The sequence below is a fragment of the Hipposideros armiger genome, unplaced genomic scaffold, assembly GCF_001890085.2.
Source record: "Hipposideros armiger isolate ML-2016 unplaced genomic scaffold, ASM189008v1 scaffold_95, whole genome shotgun sequence".
NCBI classification, from domain to species: domain Eukaryota; kingdom Metazoa; phylum Chordata; class Mammalia; order Chiroptera; family Hipposideridae; genus Hipposideros; species Hipposideros armiger.
The window spans coordinates 3,581,388-3,603,595 of record NW_017731445.1 but is presented as its reverse complement, the minus strand read 5'-3'; the positions used below and the strand labels follow the sequence as shown (position 1 = coordinate 3,603,595).

At 47.9% G+C, this 22,208-nt stretch overlaps 1 protein-coding gene across 1 annotated transcript; it reads left to right on the top strand.

Annotated features, from left to right (window-relative positions):
- The first annotated feature begins 8,845 nt into the window (after positions 1-8,845).
- Positions 8,846-22,206, top strand: DMRT3 (doublesex and mab-3 related transcription factor 3). Its single transcript, XM_019645887.1, has 2 exons — positions 8,846-9,318; positions 21,236-22,206. The coding sequence occupies exons 1-2, from the start codon at positions 8,865-8,867 to the stop codon at positions 22,198-22,200; spliced, it is 1,419 nt and encodes a 472-aa protein (XP_019501432.1). The 5' UTR covers positions 8,846-8,864; the 3' UTR covers positions 22,201-22,206.
- The last annotated feature ends 2 nt before the right edge of the window (positions 22,207-22,208 follow it).

The window sequence follows — 22,208 nt, the reverse complement described above, 5'->3', positions numbered from 1 at the left end:
GCGGTGCCCGGTGCCTTTGGCGGTTCACTTGGAATAGCAGGCTTATTCCATTTATACACAGGGTTTGTTGTTAATATTTTGCCTTGCCCTATGCCGACTTAACTGTTAAGAATGTGTTTGGTTTATACTCTTAGAGCTTAGCCCATAAGCTAAAACATATTTGGAATAGTTTAGGATCCGTGACTACGATCCGTAAGAATTAAGTGGTTTGCTCAAGGAGTTAAATATTAAATAGTAATGACCCTCATTTTTTTATGACACTGGTTTACATATAGTTTTCAAGAAATACAGTAATTCACTCAAGTAAAGCAATACTTTTGCATCTAAATGTGTCATAATGAGATGTTACTTTAGTTTTAAAATGAAATCTTAGAGGTGCTTTAGATGTTTTTGAATTTTAGTATTTTAATAAAACTTTAAAAATACAAATTTAGTCTAGTTACCTGACCGGTGAGAAGAAAAGAGCAAAGTTAGTGATTGTTTTAGAAATCTGCAGAAGGTCAGAGTAAACGGAAATACTGTGTGTTTGTGTTGCTGTAGGAAGAGCCTAGCCCCACTCCACATCCAAAACATGTACCCTTTCCAAACATGACTGAAATAATCAGAAGAAAAAAATAGTGCCTTTAGGAATTGCTACCTTTTCTGTAAGAGGTAATTTGAAAACAGTACAACTTAACCCCAATAAGACAGTTCCTGGGTGTTGTTTCTAGAATAATATGAAAGTTTATCATATACATTCTTTATACTGCAGGAAAAAAATTGATGCAATCTAGACTATTTTTGTAGCCTTAGGTTGTAACCTGATTTGAAAATAAGTACATCTTTAAAAGTTACTACAAATTTCTGAGTTCATTATTTTGTTAAAAAATTGCTTGTGGAGTGCTTCCTTATGTAACAGAAGACATCCTGAAATGAAACTAGTCTAAAAAAATTCATTGTTCTGTGTAGTTGCAGCTGTACCTGAAATAAAAATGTTATTGATGACTGAATTTTCTTGTGTGTATATTTGGTGGGCGATATTAAACAGGAAAAAAGAAATTACTTGTATTTTCTTCGCTCTGTGCTTTGAAAACATCTATTTGATTTCACCCCATCTGTTGTAATCAATAACCTGACCATCTTGTTTTTTATTAAATGCACTTACTCTTAATTTCATCCACCAGTGGTTTTAGAGAGAATAATGTGGAGTTACCTATATGGGTTTGACATTATAAATCACTTCTTGGGGCTGAATCGTATAGTGGTATCGATTGATCCTGATATATCACAGAAATTTACTGTCACTTCTGTTTTCAATTAAAGATACAATCAGTCAGATAATGACTTAATTGGATTTTACAGAAGATTGAGTTTTATTGCCCAGTGCTTTACGAGTTTAGTTAAGGAAGATCATTTTATCACACTTGTCAGGCTGCTGCTACTGCAGCCGAGTGCCCTTCTCGGCGGTTGTAGCTGTAGCTATTGTGACGGCGACGCTGGGAGGCTGCGGGTCGCGCAGGGAAGGACCGGGCTGTGGAATCGCCACCTCCGTGGATTAATGGTGGCGTTCTTGGAGATGGAGATCCCTCGCTTACCTAGGCACTCTCTGCCCGCTGCCCAGGCCCCTTACATTTCTTTGAATAATCCTGGCTTCTGCGGATCCAGGAGTCTTCCAGTTCCCTCCGTTCAGTAGTTGACCCCAACACACTAATTTTGCCAGGATGATTTTGTGGGAGGGGCTCGGCACGAACCTCAGTGGGGGGCGTGCCCCCTTCCAGCACAGCCCCCTTCAGTGCCCTTGCATTTCAGGAAAGCCAGGTGGAGCCTGGTTAGCATGCCAGCGCTCACTCGGAGCCTTGACTCCGAGTGCCCCGTGGGACCCTGGCGCGCCCCAAACGCCGGGCTTCGGTGTCTCAGGCCTCGTGCCTCCTGGCCGCCTCCTGCCGCTCCCAAGCTCAACTTCCGGCCGCCGGCGCCCGCCCGCTCGCCTTCGGAGAGGCCTCTCCCGCCGCCAGGGCCCGAGAGTCCAACTGCCACGCCTGACGCTAAGTTTGATTCTGAATCCAGGCCTCTGCCACGCGGGGACTCCTATCGGGGATCCCGCCCCAGAAAGGCCACACCCAGCGCGAGGCCCGGGCCCCAGGACCACCAAGGAGTTGCGGGAAGTTCCGGCCTCGCCGAATAACACCGTAAAAGAGAGACCTGGAGCCATGCATCCGTACCCGATGCAGTGGCGTGGCCCTGGGGCGCTCAAGTTTGCTCTTCGGGCGTTTCTTCTTGACTGCCAGGGCTGAAGATGCCAGGAAGGCCCAAGACCTGGCCCTGGTGGACGGCGTTACGAACTTATCTAATTCTGAACACAAAATAGCGCGTTGACAGTAAGTCTCGGCTAATGGAGTCTAACCATATTTTCATACACACATTTGAGGGGCGGTCAGTTTCTCAAAGATCTGCCCCCTTACACGGAGACCTGTAACAGCAGGGCCGCTTCCTCCCCCAGGCGGTGTCCCCGGTGCGAGCGGTAGACGAGTGCGCACAACACGTGTGTGCAAGTGTGGGCGTGCGGGGCGTCGTGTGCTCGTCTGGCGGGCGGCTGGGACGTCATGGACTGAGCCTTCACAGGTGTATCGGCTGCTCTGCCCCAGGGAAGCAGAGGCAGGCTCGCCGGCCTTTATGTCCTGGGCGCTGAGCAAGCTGCCGCCACGCGACGTGGAATTGTGGGCAAATGAAGGGCGCGCCTTTCTCCTGCGCCGCCTGCGGCTCCCGCAGTGCTTGGGGATGAGAGCGACCCATCCTCACTAACAGCGGACGCCGCCCCCAGGCTGGTGGCCCACCTGGGTGCCCCTGGTTGTCATCGGACTGGCGCTGCAGACCAAGCCCTTGGTGATAACGCTTCCTCGCTGCAACAACCATCGCGGTGTCCGCAGCGGGGGCTCAGTCCGAAACCCACGTAGGAAACCGCAATTCGGGGCAGGGGCGTGAGCCAGACCGCCCAGCCGGCCCCGCCAGCTCCCTAGCATCTCGTGGAGACAAGACTCCCGTCCACGCATAGAAATTGCGCCCCCTGTCCTCTTCCCGAGAACTTCAGTGAACTGGTTTCACACGTGCACGTATACTGCACCGCATCTGATGCTTTGCATCCAGAGATATTCAAAGCGCTTTATGGAACGCAATTGATGCCACAAAAAAGACCCAGAGGACAGCCTGTCGAGGAAGGGGGATTTTCCTTGGCTCCCCCAACTTGGCCTTGTCCACCGGGCCGGTTGCGGCCGCGGCCCCTCCGGGAAGATTGCCGCGGAAACTTGCGCGAGGCCTTCGCCCTCCCCCTCCCTTCGTGTACCCAAACGCGGACAAGGCCTGAGACCTGCTTGTCGCTGGGCCCCGCGCCGCCAACGACTTCACTTTTAAAAGATGCCTCACCCACCCCGCCCCACCCCTCACAGAAACGCGAACGGTCTGGACTCCGCCACTTGTTGGTTTAGTCTCCCTTCACAAAACAATCAGCAAACTTTTCAACAGTTCAAAGCTGCAGCCCAGACCATTGGGAAGGGTCCTGGGTGGGGCGAGTAGGTTTGGGGGCGGGGCGCTGGCTGGGTGGGCGGAGCACCGAGTGCCCCGGAAGTCGCCCCGCCCAGGAGGCCTGGTGGTGGGCGTTGTACGTTGAGTCTCAGCCTAGTTTTCTCCAGTTGTGGCGCCCCTTGAGTCACCGCGTAGCGCCTGGGCCTAGCTGCATTACTCTCCGGCCAGTCTGGCCTTGGTGCCTGGGGTTCGCACCCACTTTCCTTGGGGTGAGGGCAGTGCCCACTGTTTCTCCTCTTTATTCTCTGCCCCTTGAACCGAGCAGGGACTTCTTTCCTGGAAATCCGCACATCCTCCCACTTTCCCTGCCACGGTGCTTCGTTCTGGGACTGCCCCTTGGGGTGGAGGACGGGGAGACCGCGGAGAGTTGTGGAAATGGTGCTCGTTCTAGGGAAGAACTGCACCAGCGCCCGGAGAAAAGAACACTGGGGAAAAGAGACGGCCATGTCCTTTGAATGTTGCTCTAAGATTTCCTCGCCTTTTGTTTTGAATTTTAAAGTCAGAGGAGAATTATCTTAAAACTGTTTTCAAATAAGTGGTAGCTGAGGGTAAAAGGGATCAAACATGGTGATGGAAGAACTGACTGGGTGGTGAACACACAACATGATATATAGATGATGTATTATATTGTTGTACACTTGAAACCTATGTAACTTGACTAACAATTGTCACCCCACTAAACCTTAATTTAAGGAAGAAAAACTTTAAAGCCAGTGCTGCTCTCATTTTAGCTTGGAGTGTACGCATTTTTCTTTCCGTTTCCCAGAGGGCAACCGGTCTGCAGGCTGCCACTCCTACCCTCTCCCCAAATGGTGCAGTGAAATGACCCACGCCCTCAGCCCACCCCAGCCTTCCTGCGACCTGCTGGGTGTGTGCGACTCGGCCCTGCAGCGTGTTCTTTTGCATTTGGCCGCAGCCTCCAACTCCCAGGCTTGAGGGCGGAATCGGCAGGTTGGCGGACAGGCCGAGGCGCCGGCGCATCTGGGGCCGGTGGCCAGAGTGGGGAGTGAGTGGCTCGCGGAGGTCTCCAGGGGAAGCCGACCTGGACCCCGGCCCAGTAGGGAACGCTCCGAAGGAGCGCTTTTTCATTCCCTTCCTTCGAAAGCGCGGGGTTAAGGTTGCCGATCAGTGAGCCCAATGCAGGAGCGACATCCCCATCCCACCCCAAAAAGGTAGGAGGGGGCACCTTTGTTCGGGCTGGGTCTGAGGAATCTGCACCAGTGGTAGCGTTTTCTCTAGCGTGAGCCGCCGACTTCGAAAGTTCGAGAATCCGAAGGACTGAGCAGCAGCACCTGCCGAGGCTGCACAGGGCCCGCGGGGTTGCAGGCCGTTCTACGCCCTGTTTTTTTCCAGAAGGCCTAGGCCCCTGGATATCCTCCGGCTGCCCACTGCAAAAATAGTATGAGGACATGACCTCCCAGGACCTTATTTCAGCTCAGCTGCGTCCCCTGGGACCGCCAAACGCAGGTTCAGTCGCCCCTGCCTCACGTGGCCTCTGCCCCTCGCACCAGAGGGCGGCTTCAGGGATGCATGGCGGAGAATTGGGGGGGGGAGCGCATGAGTCTCTCCCCAATTAATTGAGGGAGAACAAGAACATTATTGTCACCTCAAGAAATCGATTGCTGGTTGCCCCACCGCCTCACTAGACATTTGTTCCCCCCTTTTCAATTTGAAGCCAAAGAGCGATGCCTAGAGGCACGGACAGCGTGAAAACTGAGAAATTCATACGCGGGGCGACAGGGGTGGTTTTCCAGCATTTAAAGGACTTTCTACACGCCCCCGGCTTCCAGCGTCACCATGATCTCGATTAAAGCAACAAAATAGGAACCCTGGCCTCCCCCACCATGCGATTTAAGCAAAGCCGAAAATTGCCTGATGTATTATACATCCAGTACAATGAAACTGTCTTTTTGATTGTTTCTTGAGGTGAGAAGCAGCTACCAGGACCCTCAGATTTGGAGTCAGAACATGATCAGTTTCTCCGCAAGGATACCCTGCGTTCCGCGAGCTTTTAGATATACACACACCAAGGGATGCCCGTCAAGAGAAAGAGCCACATACGCACATTATCTTTCAGCCTTTTACTGTTAATACCTGTCACAGTTCTACCCAGTCAATTGTGGTTTGAAAGCACACACGCACATACCCCACCCTGAGCAGAACGCGAGTGGATCCAGTCTAGTGAGGTTACATTTACTTGTAATCCTTCTTCCTCCCAGTCTTTGATGATTTTTCCCATAAGTGTATAAGCTGCCAGGACTTAGTAAAAAGCAGGCCGCTCCTCCTAAATGTGATTCGGTCCATATGCTTTCTACATTCATCCCCGCTTCAGCTTTTCTTCTCTGCACTAACTGCTAACACGTTATAGTCACCTTGAAATTTCCTCTGCTATTTTCCAATTAAAGGCTTAATAGCCCTGGAAACGGAGTTCATGTGGTGAAGTTTACCATAGCCCCTTGTTCTAAAAGGCTTTCTGCTGGGATCCCATTATGTGCTTGAATAAACCCTTTCTGCAAACAGAAATGGGACTCTGGATTGTCAGGTGTTGGGTTACAATAGAATTTGAGGCAGGGGACATTTTACCAACATAAATACAAACCTGTCCCTATAGGGAGATGTTGTCAAATACTGGGATATGGAAAACATTCCCATCAAATATGAGAAAAGGATTATTGCGCTATATCAAATGAGTATTTAGATCCCAACCCCCGATGTGCACCGGAGTGAAACGGGGCCCCGGGACCAAAAAAATGCCAGACTGTTTTGAGTGGCTAGGTGACCGAGGGAGGACAGGAGGTCGCCTTGCTAGTGGGAATGCCACCCTCTCCAAGTGGGGCAGAGCCCTTCTTTCCTTTTAAAAAAAATATATATATGCTTTACTCCCAAGTTTGTTTGTTTTTATACTCCCGGTTTCTCTGACCATTTGGAGAAAATCAGGAGAAATTTGACTTCAAAAAAAGTCCGTGATCCCCGCCTTCCCAAGAGACCTGGAGGTTCCAGCACGAACATTCCCAGATTCAGTGTCATTCTAGGCCCTCTGTCTCTGTCACGTGAAGCGACTCGCTGCCAACTCTCCACTTCTCGACCTCTGGCCCACCGGGCTGCGAGTGACCTCTGCCTCCAGTCCCGAGAGTTTATGAAGTTCCTTCCAGTTGTAGCGTTTTAGGGCTTGCTTTCCTAGCGAAGATTGGGAGGAGAGGGGATTGAGGTGGTGATGTTGGGGGCGGGAGGAGTGTAGCTAAGGGGAAAGACCGAGGGGTCCGTGCCACCACGGCTTTGAGGGGAGGCCTCCCAGGGTTAGCATTCGTGCAAGTGTTTTCTGCTCAGGCCCAACCAGGGCAGCATCCAGCTATCCCCAACTCGCGGACAGCTCTGAACCGGGGGCGGGGGCAGCTAACGGCTTCAAGGGAAACGCACACAACCGGATGCTCTTTTTATTCCTCTTCTCCCAGTGTCACCCTTCTAGGAGGAGGGCTGGCTGCTAGAATGCCTGGAGGTGCTTTACTTGAATTCACAGCATACACATAAAGGACGTTTTCAGGTTGCTTGTTTGCTTCAAGGGCAGAGAAAAGCGACCTTCCTGAGGGGACAAGGTCCGCTATGCGGCCGAAAGGCTGACCATTGCAGCGGACTCGACTACGCTCTCCTTTCGCATTCGAATCGGCCAGAGATGAGCTCAGTGTTCTCAAGAGCATGCGGACCCGGTTCCGGGACTGCCATCTTCTCCTTTTCGCACTGAGCAGTTGTGCTGCCTTGCGCCGCTGTACCCACCTGTGTTTTGTTTTTGTTTTCTTGGGTTGCGAGGTGGGGTGGGGGTTAGTCGTCACTGTGCGTTTGTGGCAGTAGGCTGCATTAGGCCAAACCCGTACTCTATGAAATTAGAAACACACAAATAACAGTTTTATGCTGTCATTTTATGCAAGGCCCCCTCCCACCTCTACCCAAAGACAATGCGGTGGGCGAGAAGAATGTTTCCATCCCTCATCCATGACTAAGTTACTGAGTCCGTGGAGATTTGACTTAGGTGACGCGAGACATTCGTTTGATAGTTCAGTGGCTGTTGGACAGAGGGGAGATCATATCCAGTAACTTTTGGGGCGCTATCGTGGCTTCTTCGTCCACTCTGAAAGTTTAGACCCAGCTCTTAAGCAAATCCTCCACACCAGTGCTTCCCCCTCCTTTCAAGAATGATATTTTTAAAAATTAAAACATGGGGAGAAGGGTAAAGAGAGAAGCTCAGCGCGGGAGAGGGAGGACTGTGCCTGCAAAATGGGTTGTCATTCTTGGGCCAGCATTCAAAAACATTCATTTTCTTCTGCAGGAGTACGATTTTCTTATTTTAATGTTGCAAAAGGAAACCAAGAAAGAGCCCAAATTTCCTGAACCAATTCCACTCCCCTAACCCCATTGGCCTCAGGGCCTGGCTCACCCCAACTTAAAACCCTCTGGGCTCATGTTGGGTCCCGAGTCGACCCGCAACGCTGCGGTAGGCTTCGGTTCTCGCGGAGCCGAGTTTCTGCGACCAAGTTCTGGGATAAAAGCGGCCTCGGGCTCGGTGCAGCCAAAATCAGGCCTGGTGGGAGGAGAAGGGATCGAAGGGGAGCAGCCAGCTCACTCGCCTATAGGCACCCCCACCCTCACCCCTTCGGCCCTCCCCTTCTCAGCCTGGAGTGCATCGCTGCGTCCCAGAGCGCTGCAGTCCCTCCCGCCAGGGGCAGGGGAAGCGCAGAGACCTTGGAGGAGGGGGCCGTGAGCGCCCCCGCGAGAGCGGCCTGGCTGCAGGTGGCAAGGTGATGTGTACTCACTCGAGGGGCGCAAGGAAGGAGGAAGGCGTGGGGTGGAGTGGGGAGAGCAAGGAGTCCGGGACCCCGGGGGTGGGGGTGACAGTGGGAGGGAGGAGGAGGTGGGGGGAGGGCGGTGGAGGAGGCGCTGGGTCCGGGCAGCGCGCGCGGGAGCTGCAGACAAGCTGGCTCAGACCTTAACCAGAGTTCTCGCCGGCTCCTTGTAGCCGCCGCAGCACCTCGGCGAGGGAGGAAGTGCGGGCTAAAGCCTCGGCTGCAAGAGACGCGACCCGCGTGGGACTGGCGGAGTACCAGCGGGAGGCGGAGGCTGCGAACGCCGCGGAAGCCGTAAAGACCGCTGCTGCACCTCCGGCCCTCCCGGAACGCACGCGGCCACCGGGGCTGCGGGACCAAGGACCGCGCCGCCGGGAGGCCTCCTCTGAGCGGGCTTCCCAGTCCCGCAGTTCAGCGCCTCCGAGGCCCGCTCCCGCCGCTAACCCGCCAGCTCTTCCGGGAGCCCGGGGCATGAACGGCTACGGCTCCCCCTATCTGTACATGGGCGGCCCGGTGTCGCAGCCGCCACGGGCGCCCCTGCAGCGCACGCCCAAGTGCGCGCGCTGCCGCAACCACGGCGTGCTGTCTTGGCTCAAGGGCCACAAGCGCTACTGCCGCTTCAAGGACTGCACCTGTGAGAAGTGCATCCTCATCATCGAGCGTCAGCGGGTCATGGCGGCGCAGGTGGCGCTGCGCCGGCAGCAAGCCAACGAGAGCCTCGAGAGTCTCATCCCCGACTCTCTGCGCGCCCTGCCGGGACCCCCGCAGTCGGGGGACGCAGCCGCGGCCCCGCAGCCGCCCCCGACCTCGCAGCCGTCTCAGCCGCCGCCGCCGCGCCCCGCCGCCGAGTTGGCTGCGGCCGCCGCGCTGCGCTGGGCCGCCGAGCCCCAACCCGGGACGCTGCAGGCGCCGCTCGCCAAGCCAGGTAAGAGCGTCTGCGGGGCTGCAGCCGGGCCGGGCGCGAGAGCGAAAGCAGTTCGGAGTTCCTGTTGCCACTCTGCCTGGGAGGCCCCGAGGCAAGTTTAGGGAAGTGGGCCGGGCCGGGCCTTCCTCCCCGAACCCTATCAAACCGGTTCTTACTCTCCGTGCAGAAGCCGGTTTTCAGTCTGGATCCGGCAGGTAGAACCAGGTGCCCTCAGGAAAGGCGCCATGGGCAAGCAAACGGCGGGACTGTGCGACGGGCCTGCCAACTGTCACCACCAGTTTGAAGGGGAACGTGGCCGTTTCAGCGCGTAAATAGAGGTCAAAACAAGATCATATTAAAATCCACGCGAGCGTACACAGCACGGTGCAGCAGGGTTTTCCTGGTTGAGGGCTTCTAAAGAGCCTTGCCTTTGGAGGTTGGGATAGGTAGGTGCAGGGACCCAGCCAAGGCCCAAGACTTGGCTGACTCCAAGCTGGGCGTGCTTCTCAGCCCTGGAGGAACTGGAGCGAACCCGAAGCCTGTGTAGTAGCGCGCCCTGTGACCTCTGGCCTCTTGTAATTTGTTGAACGAAGCTTCATTTAGAAGCAATAGTAATAAGGACCAGAAAGGCTTCTAAACTGATAGCGAGGACCCAGAATCTAGGCAGCCAAGAGTCAGCTCCTTTTTCAGAACTGCTCAGGTCCTTTAACACCTTTCCTGGGGCCACCCTCGGTTGTCTCTGGTTTAAAGAAACAAACAAAAGTTGACCTATAGTGTGGAAGGCCGCCTCTGGCTAGTCCTTTCCTGGTTCCAGGCAAGCTTGGGCCTCCAGCTGCTAAATCTCAGATTTGGAGCAAAGGCTCTTCTGACCTCCTCTCGCCTCTCCTCGCCTCTCTTCGTCTCCTTTGCCCTGCTTTATAGAGGGTGGTCTGCCCTGAGCCCTGAAGGTTGGCAGAGTCCCGCACCCCCAACCCCTGCTTTCATCTGTGTCCCTCCTCTAGGCCTCCTGAGTCTGCAGACCCCAGTTGAGTCTGTTTTTCTCCCCAGGAATCTCTAGCTTGTTGTCCTGCCCAGCCCAAGTGCTCCTTTAGTTTTAGGCTCTTGGAATTCAGTGGACATGTGTTTGGTGTTTCCCTTGTACTGTGGCAAAGGTACAAGGGAAATAAGCCCATCTTCTCAGGGAGGGGGTTAAGGGCTATGCTGGCATTCTGAGGGAAGGCCCTGGAAGGCCCAGAGCCCTGTAGGACTGTGGTAGAGCTTCTGTCTATACCCCCACTCACACACACACCTCCAAGGAGCTTGTGGAGGTCTGCAAAAGCCTCTGGCTTCTGGAGAGAAGCTTTCAGGAGCAGCGAGCTGCTGTGTGGAGCTGGGGAAATGCAGGCTCCCTGGTTTAGGGGTGAGTTGATAGGCAGCCCGGCAGGCACAGTTTTGCTGCCCTGTTGCTCAGTTATACTTTCCAGGCCGGAAGCTCTTAGAACATCTTATGTGAAGAGCAGAACTGGGTATTTTAAGAACAGAAGAGAATTTTCTGAACATGGATTTTGTGGCTATTTAATCCAAGATAGGATATAAGCATTTCTCTGAATAATGTCTCCCACTCCAGTTGTCTCTTTTCTGTCAGTCTGATCTCCTCATATTTGTAGATTTGCCAGAGGAATAGGAGGGGGGAAGGAAAGAAGGCTAATTTTGCTTTTCTTCTTTAGGTTAGAGAGAGTTTTGTCTCAGTTCTAGAAGCTGATCCCTGCTAATAATTTTTCTTAACGTTTCCATTTCCCGTTTCCCTAGCTCCATCTCCCCCAGCACTAGAGCAGGGATTTGAATTGGTCAGTGGTAGCCTTTTGCAGTGGCCACCTGCCCAGCAGCACTCCTGTAATAGAGCTTTGGGTTTTGGGTCCTAGTCCAACAGGGGATTCCTTTCACATCCTGTGCTCTTCAAACCATTCTTTAGGATAGCCAAAATTCATGGTTTCTAAAGAGTCACAAAACCAAAAACAATCCTGTGAGGGGGTCATGAGGGCAGGGAGAAAGGTGGAGCAGCAGCTGCAGCAGTAGAAAGATACAGAGTTTGGGAGAATGAACGAGGGAGACTGATTTCACCTGGACAAACCAGACTTGATGCTCTCTCCTTCATTCTAAGTATTCAGGGATAGATAGCCTGAGCCCTCCCAATTGAAAACAAATAATTGCAAAGGAGAATAGGATTCACCGTAGGGGGAGGTCGGAGTGATGGCTCTGGGAGACTGAGCCATTAAGGACCAAGGGCTTATTTTCTAGCTGGTCACGCTGCATACCTGGCACATTCATTTTTATAACTTTTGTTATTTTTCTTTCAATTCGTTTGATCCCATAATTCCATTCTTTTATTAAAAAAGGTCCAATCATCAAGCCATTGGTGGGGGCAGGCAGCAAAAGTACAGATAGCTATTTTCTATTAGGACGGCAAGCCTACAAGTGGATAATTTCTATGCATTACTTTGAAAGAAAGACCATTTGGGATTTGAGAGAAAACTTCCTGGATGAGACTGGCAGTTGCTGTATTTATTATACTTTTTATCAGTTGTTCTTATTGTGATCTATTTGTATGTAATGTACCATGCATATTTAGAAGTTTATCAGATACTTCTGGACAAGTAGCTCACTACATACTGAGAAGTAAGTGAAGCTCCAGTCAAATGACAGATCCACATGTAGATTAAGTTCACAGACCGTTAGGAATCTCTAAAAATCTGCTGGAAAATTATGAAGATCTGTTTCTTTGTGATCTCTGTGTCTAAAATGTGGTTGGTTGGTTTTTTTTTGCAAAGAGCCTCTTTAGCCCATAGCTGTGGAAACAAACTTTTTTTGTTGGAAACAATTGCAGGTGCACAAAAGTCTTTTTCCCTTTCCAGAAATCCTTGAGAAAAGCACATGCTCTAGAAAAAGATCTGTTTTCCGGGCACCACTGGAGGAAAAAAACGCCCTGGTCAAGGAGTGACACATGAACACCAAAACTCAGTTTTGTAGCTGGAAGAAACCTCTCTTCCAAATTCTGCTTCAGATTCTTTAAAGGAATGGGGGTTATTTTATCTAACATTGTAGAATGTTGAACATTCCTTTCCATGTGGCGATGGTTTTAAGAAGAATTTTCAGATTCTCATAGTATTACTTCTAGCTATGGATTCAAACATTCTTTTTTCTCTTTTGGTGGACGTTTTCCTTGCTCCTTGATGATCATTTATGACTGGCCTGGAATTATTAGATTTTTGATTGAGCCCCAAATTCTAATTTAAGCTTCTTTACATAAATACCACTGATTCACTTATTCTCCCAAATTCCCTCTTTATCCTCCTCACACCTCTCCCCTCCCCGTGTGAACATCTTTCAGCTCTTAGTGTCTCTGAGTCAGCAGCCTTAACCAGCCAAGACAGCCTTTCAGGACATGGGCTTAGGAGCTGAGGAAAGTTAAGGGTCATGACCAAGGTGAGCATCTAAAGTTACATTCCCACACCCCCACCATTTCCTCCAGGAGAGTGTCCTGGGTCTCCTCTGGCTGCGAGAAGAAAGATCTGTAGCTATAGATTTTCCGTAGGTCTATCTCTGTCATCAAAATAAATGCACAGGTTCTTTAAAATGTTCTTAAAGGAAAAAGAAAAAAGAACATATTTGGTTAGGCACAGGAGAGCAAGTCAAACAGGAAAGTGTTTATTTCTCCTGAAAAGGAGTGAACAAGAGAGAAGGAGTTTGGGGAAACTGCCTTTATTTTATTTTACCTCTGGCCCTGCACCTCCTAGCATCTTTATGCTTACTCTGGGCCTTTCAGCTCCAGCTTGATTGGGTCTTGTCCTGTCCACTTCCTTATTTTTAATTGTAACTTTAATTAGAGAGCGAGACAGATAGATGCAAGTTTAATGAGTGTTACCAGATCACTGGTCCAACTATAGGCTAGAATAAAACGAAAAATTGGGAAGATTTCAGTCATTCATGAAGTGTACCTATGAATTTCAAAACTAGGTCTGGTTTTAAGAAGGCTTGATTTGGGATGAGGGGCCGGACTGAGAGTTGCACTGTAAAAAACAAAAACCACCCAAATGTAAAGGAATAAGTGATACTTGACTATTGGTTTCTTCCAAACTGTACCCAAGGGCTGGCTCCAGGGGGTAGGACGCCCAGGATATTCACACTTCCCGGCCTTTCCAGCAGGGCGGGCGGCAGGCGAATTGCAAACTGGACTCCAAGGTCCCAGCGTGCAGCCCAGCGAAGCCATTGCAGGGCGGTGTGCCTGCGGGAGCAGCCGGGAGGGGGAACCTCGGTGGCACTCTCGGGGGATTGGGGGGAGGGGCGGAGGGGTACTAGAACCCTGGGAAAGGCGCAAGCGGTGGTGGTGGTGGTTGCACTGGACCGCTGTCCCCTTGCAGCCAGTCGCAGTTAGACCTGGGTCCGGCGGGTCGGGCGCTGGCCCCCAGGCGTGCTCCTGCTCCGCACCGCGCTGAGGCAGGCTGGAGACTCGGGAAGGGCCTGGAAGCCGCGAGCCTGAGGAGCATGACTTTCTATGCCTTTCCACGCCTGCCCCGTGGGCCACCCGCCCCCTTCCTGCTGCATCTCAAGCTTAGGTGGGTTGCCAGATTTAGCAAAACACATGCAAATAAAAAACAGGATGCCAAATATCACATGGGGCATACTTACACTAAAGATTCTTCGTTATATATCTGAAGTTCAGATTTAACTGGGAATCCTGTCATTTTATCTGGCAACCCTAGGCCGAGGCTGTCTCCTTCCAGTTACAGGCACCCTGCAGGGTGCCCTTTGTGGTGGGGGTCACTCCTAGGAGTCTCCAGCTTCTCACTGCTCAGGGCCCTAGCTGCTCGGCGCAGGCGTCGGAATGGCGCTAGTGCCCATCTTGTGATCTGAGGACAGGGTTGGCAGGAAAAAACGAGAGCGCTTTTTTACATCTAGGAGCCACAGTTCCACTACCATCTGGGAAAGAATGTCTCCCACCCAACACACTCCTCTGGGTTATAAATCTGGTGGATAGCCCTTCTCTTGACTTACACAACCAACTTTTCTTTTCCCTGATGGATGAACTCCCGGGTTTAAAAGATTACAGTAATCACAGGAGGACAGTGTAAATCGAATCTGATAGCAATAACTTTCGGGGAAGGTCAGGCTCAAGTGAAATGTTACCAAGCAACAGGCATTTTGTTTGCAAAATACAATCAAAGAGCATTGATGAGAAATTCTTCCCTGCCGCCAGTCAGCACTTTCTGCTAACAGCTTTACAGAGGGAAAGGGAGTACATCTTCATAAATCAACGTCCCTGGAGGACTTGGAGCCCAGCTCTGGAAATGTTGCACTTCTTCCTGACAGGCAGGAGAGCGGAGCCCAGTAAAAATCTACTTGCCTGCCTGCCAGCCCCCCCTTTCCCTTTGTTCCCCTACTCCTCTCCTCTCTCTTTCCTCCTTTCTTTGGCTTTTTTTAACCTGTTGCGCTTCTCAGCCACTCAAGTCCCTGGACTCCCATGCCTAGTTCCATGTGACTGAGATGCCGCAGTGGGCCTTGAGCTGGGGTATGCATGGGTGCCTATGGCCAGGGTCGAGGCCTGAGGGTCTCTCCCCAAGAGTCCCACATGGCTTTAGTGAGTCATCCCTTTGTCTGAGCACTAAAGGGAAACTGAAATATAACTACATGTGTTTAAAATTTTTTTATTGTATAGTTAAACAGCTGTAAAAATAAGCACAACCAACTACTGAATAACAATATCATGGAAAATTTACATTTCAGAATATTCCTTCTTTACCAAATCTCTAATCTTTTGATTCTAATGATGAGACAGACATAAATTTTACAAAGCTGGGATTAGAGTTCTGCTTTTCCTCCACTGATTATTACTTTATAAAAATTAAGTGTGAATATCTGTTGCACCCATAGTTTTTATATATGAATGTTTACAACAATATTCCCTCCAATGAATACACTATAGTCTGTCTAGCTGCTGGTCTTTGAGTTACTTGCTGTCTTTCAATATAAAATATGACCAATTGCGAAGATAATGTGGAAATTTTGCAAAGGATTAGTTAGTAAACTTTAAGCCTTTCGGTGACCAAGAGGCAATGCCTTGATCATCTTGGTATAATTTTACCTAGTACAATGCCTGGGTACATAATGAGGGATTTGAGGATATTTGTTAAATGGAAGAATGAATAGACAGCTGCATTTTTATAAGTCCCAAATAAACAAGTAGGTTTATAGGTAATTTCCCTCCTCCTTCTTGAAAGTGTTCCTTTTTGAGTCAAGAAGGAGGTCAAAACTAAATTTGTGCAGAACAAATGAAGTCCACGGTTGCAAACCATACTTTCTTAAATCCAGCTCTTTATATATGCCTCTCCCCCCCCAACCGCCCCGCAAATATTGGCCATCTTTATGTCTTCATAAGCCATTAAGCCAGTGTTGTTAATGTTTTTTTTAAAGTTCGATTATATATTTTTACTTTTCTTTTTTTTAAAGTTGCAGAAAAGGAGTTTATTAGAAGTAAAAATACATTTCAAAGAAGCAGAAGCGGGCCGAGCAGTAGAGAATGGCTCAAGGGCCATTATTAGAAAAGAAAGTACACTCCAAAGAGTTTGGAGCGGGCTGAGCAAAGGAAGCTCAAAAGGCCTATATTTTTACTTTTGACAAGTTTTTTCCCCCCTCAGGAAGAAAAGGAAAGATTTTAGACTAACACTCATTCGCTGCTGCAGTTTAGGTTGTCAGCCATTCAGTTTTGGTTTTTTTTTTTCTGATTTTGCACTTCTAGTGTGTGAGATAAAGATAACAGAAATTGTAAAACGCCTGTCTCCTGTTAGAATTCTGACTATGTAGTTGCCTCGTCTGCAAGCTCATCCTGGTCCTGCCTGGGCGCCTTCCCTGCCATTGCTGTAAGACTTGTGTGCTTTGAGAACGACCCATCAGGGTACAGTTATTTAGAGGTGTGGTCCCCAAAGCCCAAGTGAACATATGAGGACATGACAATCCACGTTTCAAAATGCCTGACATGATTTCGAAAGAAAGAAAGAAAAAGTCCAGTGACTTGCACTAGGAAACATCCCTCTATATGCCAGTGTTTTTGTGTTTTCATTCTCGATGTAAGATATATTTTGGTTTTGTAGGTATACTTGGGTAAAACCCATCACATTTAAGTCAGAAAGATTTTCCCTGTTTATATGTCTTAAGCAGAATCTCTGTTTCACATAGTAGGGTAGGCTTTCTCAAAATATTTGAAATAAATACCTAGAATATTTTTTAATTTAAATGCATTTCACATGAAAAAAATCCTGTAAATAAAGTTAGATTTTGTAAGCTATAATTTTAGATCAGAAGTCACTTTTGTGTGAGTGCTAATTTTCTCTCCTTAAAGTCTTGTATCTATCTTATGGCATATATATTGGTAGCATTATATACATAGAAAAAATTTAATTCTTAATTGAATGTCATCTTTTAAAAACCTTTACCCTAGTGAAAAGTTTATTTCAGGGGTGCCCATGTTTCTACATCATGAAAAATACGAAATTGAAGAGTGAACATTTAGTAAGATTTTAAATATTTCAGCATTAAAAACAGCAGATTGTATCACTTTCAAAAGGTGGTTTGTAATATCAGATAAAATTGATTTCTTCCTACTATTTTTCTAGTAATGTTGGCTCTCTATACCCACATACTAAGGGTAAAAATATTACCAGCTGAAATATACTCTTACTCTTTATGTTCTAGGAATTAGGGCGTCAGTTCCAAGAAGAAAGAGGGTAAACCGTTTGGGGAGTAGTTCCCTTTTCATTATATTAGTTGGCAGTTTCACATTTCTGTATGTAGAAAGGCTTTTGTGTTTTAGACCAACATGAACAATTTATAAGGTTCATTTGGGAAAAAAATCTAGAGATGTAAAGAAACACCTGTTATTAAATTACACTTTATCATTGGGCTCAGAACTCACCCTCTATAATTACTTGTGAAAATCTGTGTTTATGATAGAATAATTTACAATGCATATAGTTTAGGTAGAACAATACAACCAATACGAGATGCCGTAGTGCCACAAAATTGCAAGGACTGTGTATTCTGCTTTCAGAAATTAATGTTGGCCTAGGAGTTATTATTGATGCAAGGTGAGAGGCTAGTCTTCCCTTGCCCAGTTTTGAAACCCCAGTAGCCTTGGATGTTGATTAGGATTCTGCTCACCCAACACCTCATAGCAGGACTTTATGTGCTGCTCGGGTATATGATGCCATAGGTGCATCCCACTCATTGCTTCTTTCAATGTTTTCCGTCATCCCTTTAAACACTGTATAAACAGTGCTCGACTCAGTTGGCATGTTATGAATTTGTCAGTTTGATTTTGTGACATCTTGATAGCTTTTCTCACGTTTTGGCCATAGTCTGGACTCTCAGTTGGAGAGGCTGATCCGTCCAGAACCCTGCAGAGAGAGTGGATGAATCTGCACAGCCCACCACCACTCTTTGAGAAGTAACCGGAAGTGCGTGCTGCACTGGGCATGGCATAGGAGCAGGGGCAAAGGGTAGCAGGAGAAAATAAAGAGGCTTTTGCAGTCTGGGAGTTCACAATTGGTGAGCAAGCCATATAGGAGTCCACTGTGACTGACCTCTTCTGCAGAACAGAAAAGCAGGTGCAACAGTGGAATTCTGTATTGTCAGACTTACAGTGCTGCCATCCCATATCCAGTTGACTGGGACGGTATATCCTTTGCCATCTTGAAAAAAAAATACTGCATTTACATGATGGTAGACATGTCAGATTAGCCACAATGTCATTCCATAGTTCCCCTTTGGCTAAGCTCCTCTTTGAATCACTTCCTTCTGTGGGAAAATGGATTTGATTGATAGACCTCAAAACATTTTCCTCAAATATTTTCAGTGTTTGAACTCATCCAGAGTGAGGAAAAATATGCCTTTTAAAATAAGGAGCTGTTTTTAGGCTCACACATTTGTTTTAAAAATAGCTAAGTTTTGAGCTTTTTAGGTGTACTTATACTATTGCCCTTATTTCCTAGAAAGAACAGTTGTTTCTCTTGCTTAAAAAAGTCTCACCATCCCCTGTATTGCTACAATACTGTATGTCATGCTTTTCTTTTTTATTGCGGGAAAATATATATAACATAAAATTTGCTATTCAACCATTTTAAGGATACAATGTAGGGGCATTAACAACATCCCCAATGTTGTACAACCATCACCACTATCCATCTCCAGAACTATTTCATCATCCCAATCTGAAACCCGGTACCCATTTAACAATAAATCCCTATCCCCCCACACCCCCATAGCCCCTGGTGTCCACCATTCTATTTTCTATCTTTAGGAATTTGACTATTCTAGGTACCTCATATAAGTGAAATCATAGAATATTTCTTCTTTTGTAACCGACTTATTTTGTTTAGCATGTTTTCAAGGTTCCTCCATGTTGTAGCATTTGTCAGACTTTCATTCTTTTTTGAGGCTGAATAATATTTCACTGTATGTATAGACCATGTTTTATTTGTCTATTTATCCATCTGTGGACACTTGGGTTGCATTCACCTTTTGGCTACTGTGGATAATGGTGCTGTGGACATTTGTATACACCATGTGTTATATTTTATGCTTAGCAAATTCTGTGTCCCCCTCTCCCCCTGAATATGCATCTTATCTCAGCAACTTGATAATAAGTTCCACAAGTTAGGGGCTAGTTTCACACTTCTTCCACCATCTATTCTGTGTCCCTCAGTATCTTGTACATTACATGGGTACAAATACTTGATACTGACAATAACAGGTAATGAAAGCTAAAGTTACAGAAATAAGAAAACTATGTAGAGATACATAGTATAATACTTAAAACATTATTTCATGTCCATATTTGACGTGTTTTCCCAAGCTCCACTGAGCAGGGGCCAAAATCCAATTGTGTGTTCTGTTCAGTGCTGAGTTAACAAAATGTCACTGTTCACTCATTTTCAAGTGTTTAATAATAGAATAACAGCCATGAGGTATGCACGGAGTCATGAATCAGGAAAATCTAGATAGGTCTAGCTGATTAGAATATGAATCTACAGAAGCTTGTTTTTGTTGCTGTTTTTCTCTTTTGGATCAAAGACAAACACCACATCAACTCAGGAGCTGAAAGCTGGGACCCCAGTCCTAGGAAATTGCAAGAGAGAATATGTCACATTTCTCTTTCCAAAATAGGTCTTTTGTGCATCCCAGAGTTGTTAAGACGGCTTAATATGTGTGTGCTGCAAATGAACCCCATATCGAAACCTTATATTTTATATTGGAAAAAGAAACAGTTTAGTTAAAATGCAAACTTGGGATAAATATGAATTTTATATCAGATTTATCATTAAAAGTGGCACTGATCTAATTTAAGAATATTTTTTAAAAGTCTGCTTGGCCCATACTTATTGCTTGGCGAAGAACCAAAGTTATATTTTTCAGTTATATTTAAGATGCAGCCCGTATTAGAAGAAGGTCCATAAATGGGCCTTTGTTGCATGCTTTTAAAACAAACAACAACAAACAGAAGGAGATGGATTTTAGAAGCTGCTTTGATGAAATTTCATCGGCTGGCTATCTACACGTAATCAGGTGTGCCCACAGAGAAGGCGACAATGAGACTATTCAGGCAGGGCACTGGAAAACACAGGCACACTACACTGATTGTTTACAACCTGACAACTGGGTCATTAATAATTTTCATTTTTAGATCAGTTACATTGGCTTTGAATAGACACAGCCAGTACATGTTTTAAAAAGGATAAAAATCCACTTTAGTGTAGCTTGTTAATAAAGAATATGTTCCTTTATTATAAAGGGCTGTTAGAATTTACTTCTGCAAGCAAACCAGCCTTACCAACCCCTGTCTGCCTGCTTAGCGCTGTCATACTAGCCCTTTTGGGGGGAATGTGTTAGGTCAAAATGTTAAATTTGCAACTGGTTTACTTCACAGCAAATCTCTGCTTTATTTGGGAAGCTTTTTTTCCTCTCTTCTTTTAATATAATTCAAGAAGGTTTCTTTAAGTCTCTTCCATGAACTTTACTAAGAAAACAGTTCAGCAAAACGTATCTTTTTCTTGCACCCCAGGTCTTGCAGTTATTGATGGACACGTGATCTCATTGGTGGGTCCCGCTCCCCGCACAGTTTCACAAACCCTCTCCAGCCATTTCCTTCTTTCTCTTGCATAACCTGTCCCATCACCTAGAATGCACAGCTGGTTTTGCTTGCCCTCTAATGCAAATTACAGACAAACAAGTCTGCCATTCCCTTGAATGGCTTTTTAAGAAAGATTTCAATGGATAGAGGCATATTTCTTTTACTCTGGCAATTATATCAACTAGTTATTGTACAGGGTATCCTGTTGAAACATATTGATGACTAGTTCACAAGACATATCTATCACAAAATCTGCCTATGGGAAAATGGATTTAAAATATTAAAATTTCCCATAGTATATGGGTTGTGCCAGCTAATGATGTCCTTAGATTGAACTGGCCACCTCATTTGCAGGAGAGGAGCCAGAAGACAAGCCCGAGTTCATTTTCCTGTTCTTTCCTGGGCTGTGCTTGTCCCCAGCCCCATAAAGGGTCCCTGTTTAGATTGTACTGTTAGGCAGCCACATCCTCTATGGGTCTAGGTATCATGTTGCCGTGCCTGTCGACGGCAGGCTTCCCTGCACACATCATTCTGAAAAATCACTCTGGTTTTGGGGCTTTATTTATATACAGGTTTGTGTCTTTTTAAATTTTTTTTATTTTTTGCCATTTGCCAATGACATAGTTTGGATTTTTGTTTTTTTGTAAGGTTTGCGGTATGATATAACCCACTGGGTTGCATTTCCTCTTCCCAAAAGCCTGTGCTGGGCTCTCTCCTGAGCACACCTGTTCCTTTATGTACAGCAGGAAAGGATTAACCCAGCTGTTCTCTGCTTTTCAGATTTGACTGAAGAGCGACTTGGGGACAGCAGCACGGCAGACAACACAGAGACCTTCAGCGACAAAGATGCCGACCAGAGGAGCTCCCCAGATGTGGCAAAAAGTAAGGGCTGCTTCACCCCTGAGAGCCCTGAGATCGTGTCGGTGGATGAAGGGGGGTATGCGGTCCAGAAAAACGGAGGCAACTCTGAGAGCCGCCCCGACAGCCCCAAGTACCATGGGGAACAGAATCACCTCCTGATCGAGGGCCCCTCAGGGACCGTTTCTCTGCCTTTCAGCTTGAAGGCTAACAGACCCCCTCTGGAAGTGTTAAAAAAGATATTCCCCAACCAGAAGCCCACGGTGCTTGAGCTGATCCTGAAGGGCTGTGGGGGGGACCTGGTGAGTGCCGTGGAGGTCCTGCTCTCCAGTCGCTCCTCAGTCTCAGCAGCTGACCGAACTTCAGCAGAGCCAGAAAGCCTCATGTTGCCCTCCAACGGGCACATCTTCGAACACACCTTGGGCTCCTACCCCATCTCCTCCTCCAAGTGGTCCGTGGGATCGGCCTTCAGAGTCCCAGACACATTGCGGTTTTCCACCGACTCTAGTAACGTTGTCCCCAACCCCTTGGCTGTGCCTCTGCAGCACCCTTTCCCCCAGCCACCCAGGTACCCTCTGATGCTGAGGAATACTTTGGCGAGGAACCAGTCAAGCCCTTTTTTGCCCAACGATGTCACCCTGTGGAACACCATGACACTGCAGCAGCAGTACCAGCTGAGGTCCCAGTACGTCAGCCCTTTCCCCAGTAACTCTACCAGCGTCTTCAGAAGCTCACCTGTCCTCCCCACTCGCACCCCTGAAGACCCTCGGATCTCCATCCCTGAGGATGGGTGTCCAATTGTGTCAAAGCAGTCCATTTACACCGAGGACGACTATGATGAAAGATCCGACTCCTCAGACTCTAGAATACTCAACACATCATCTTAAAGTGGTTC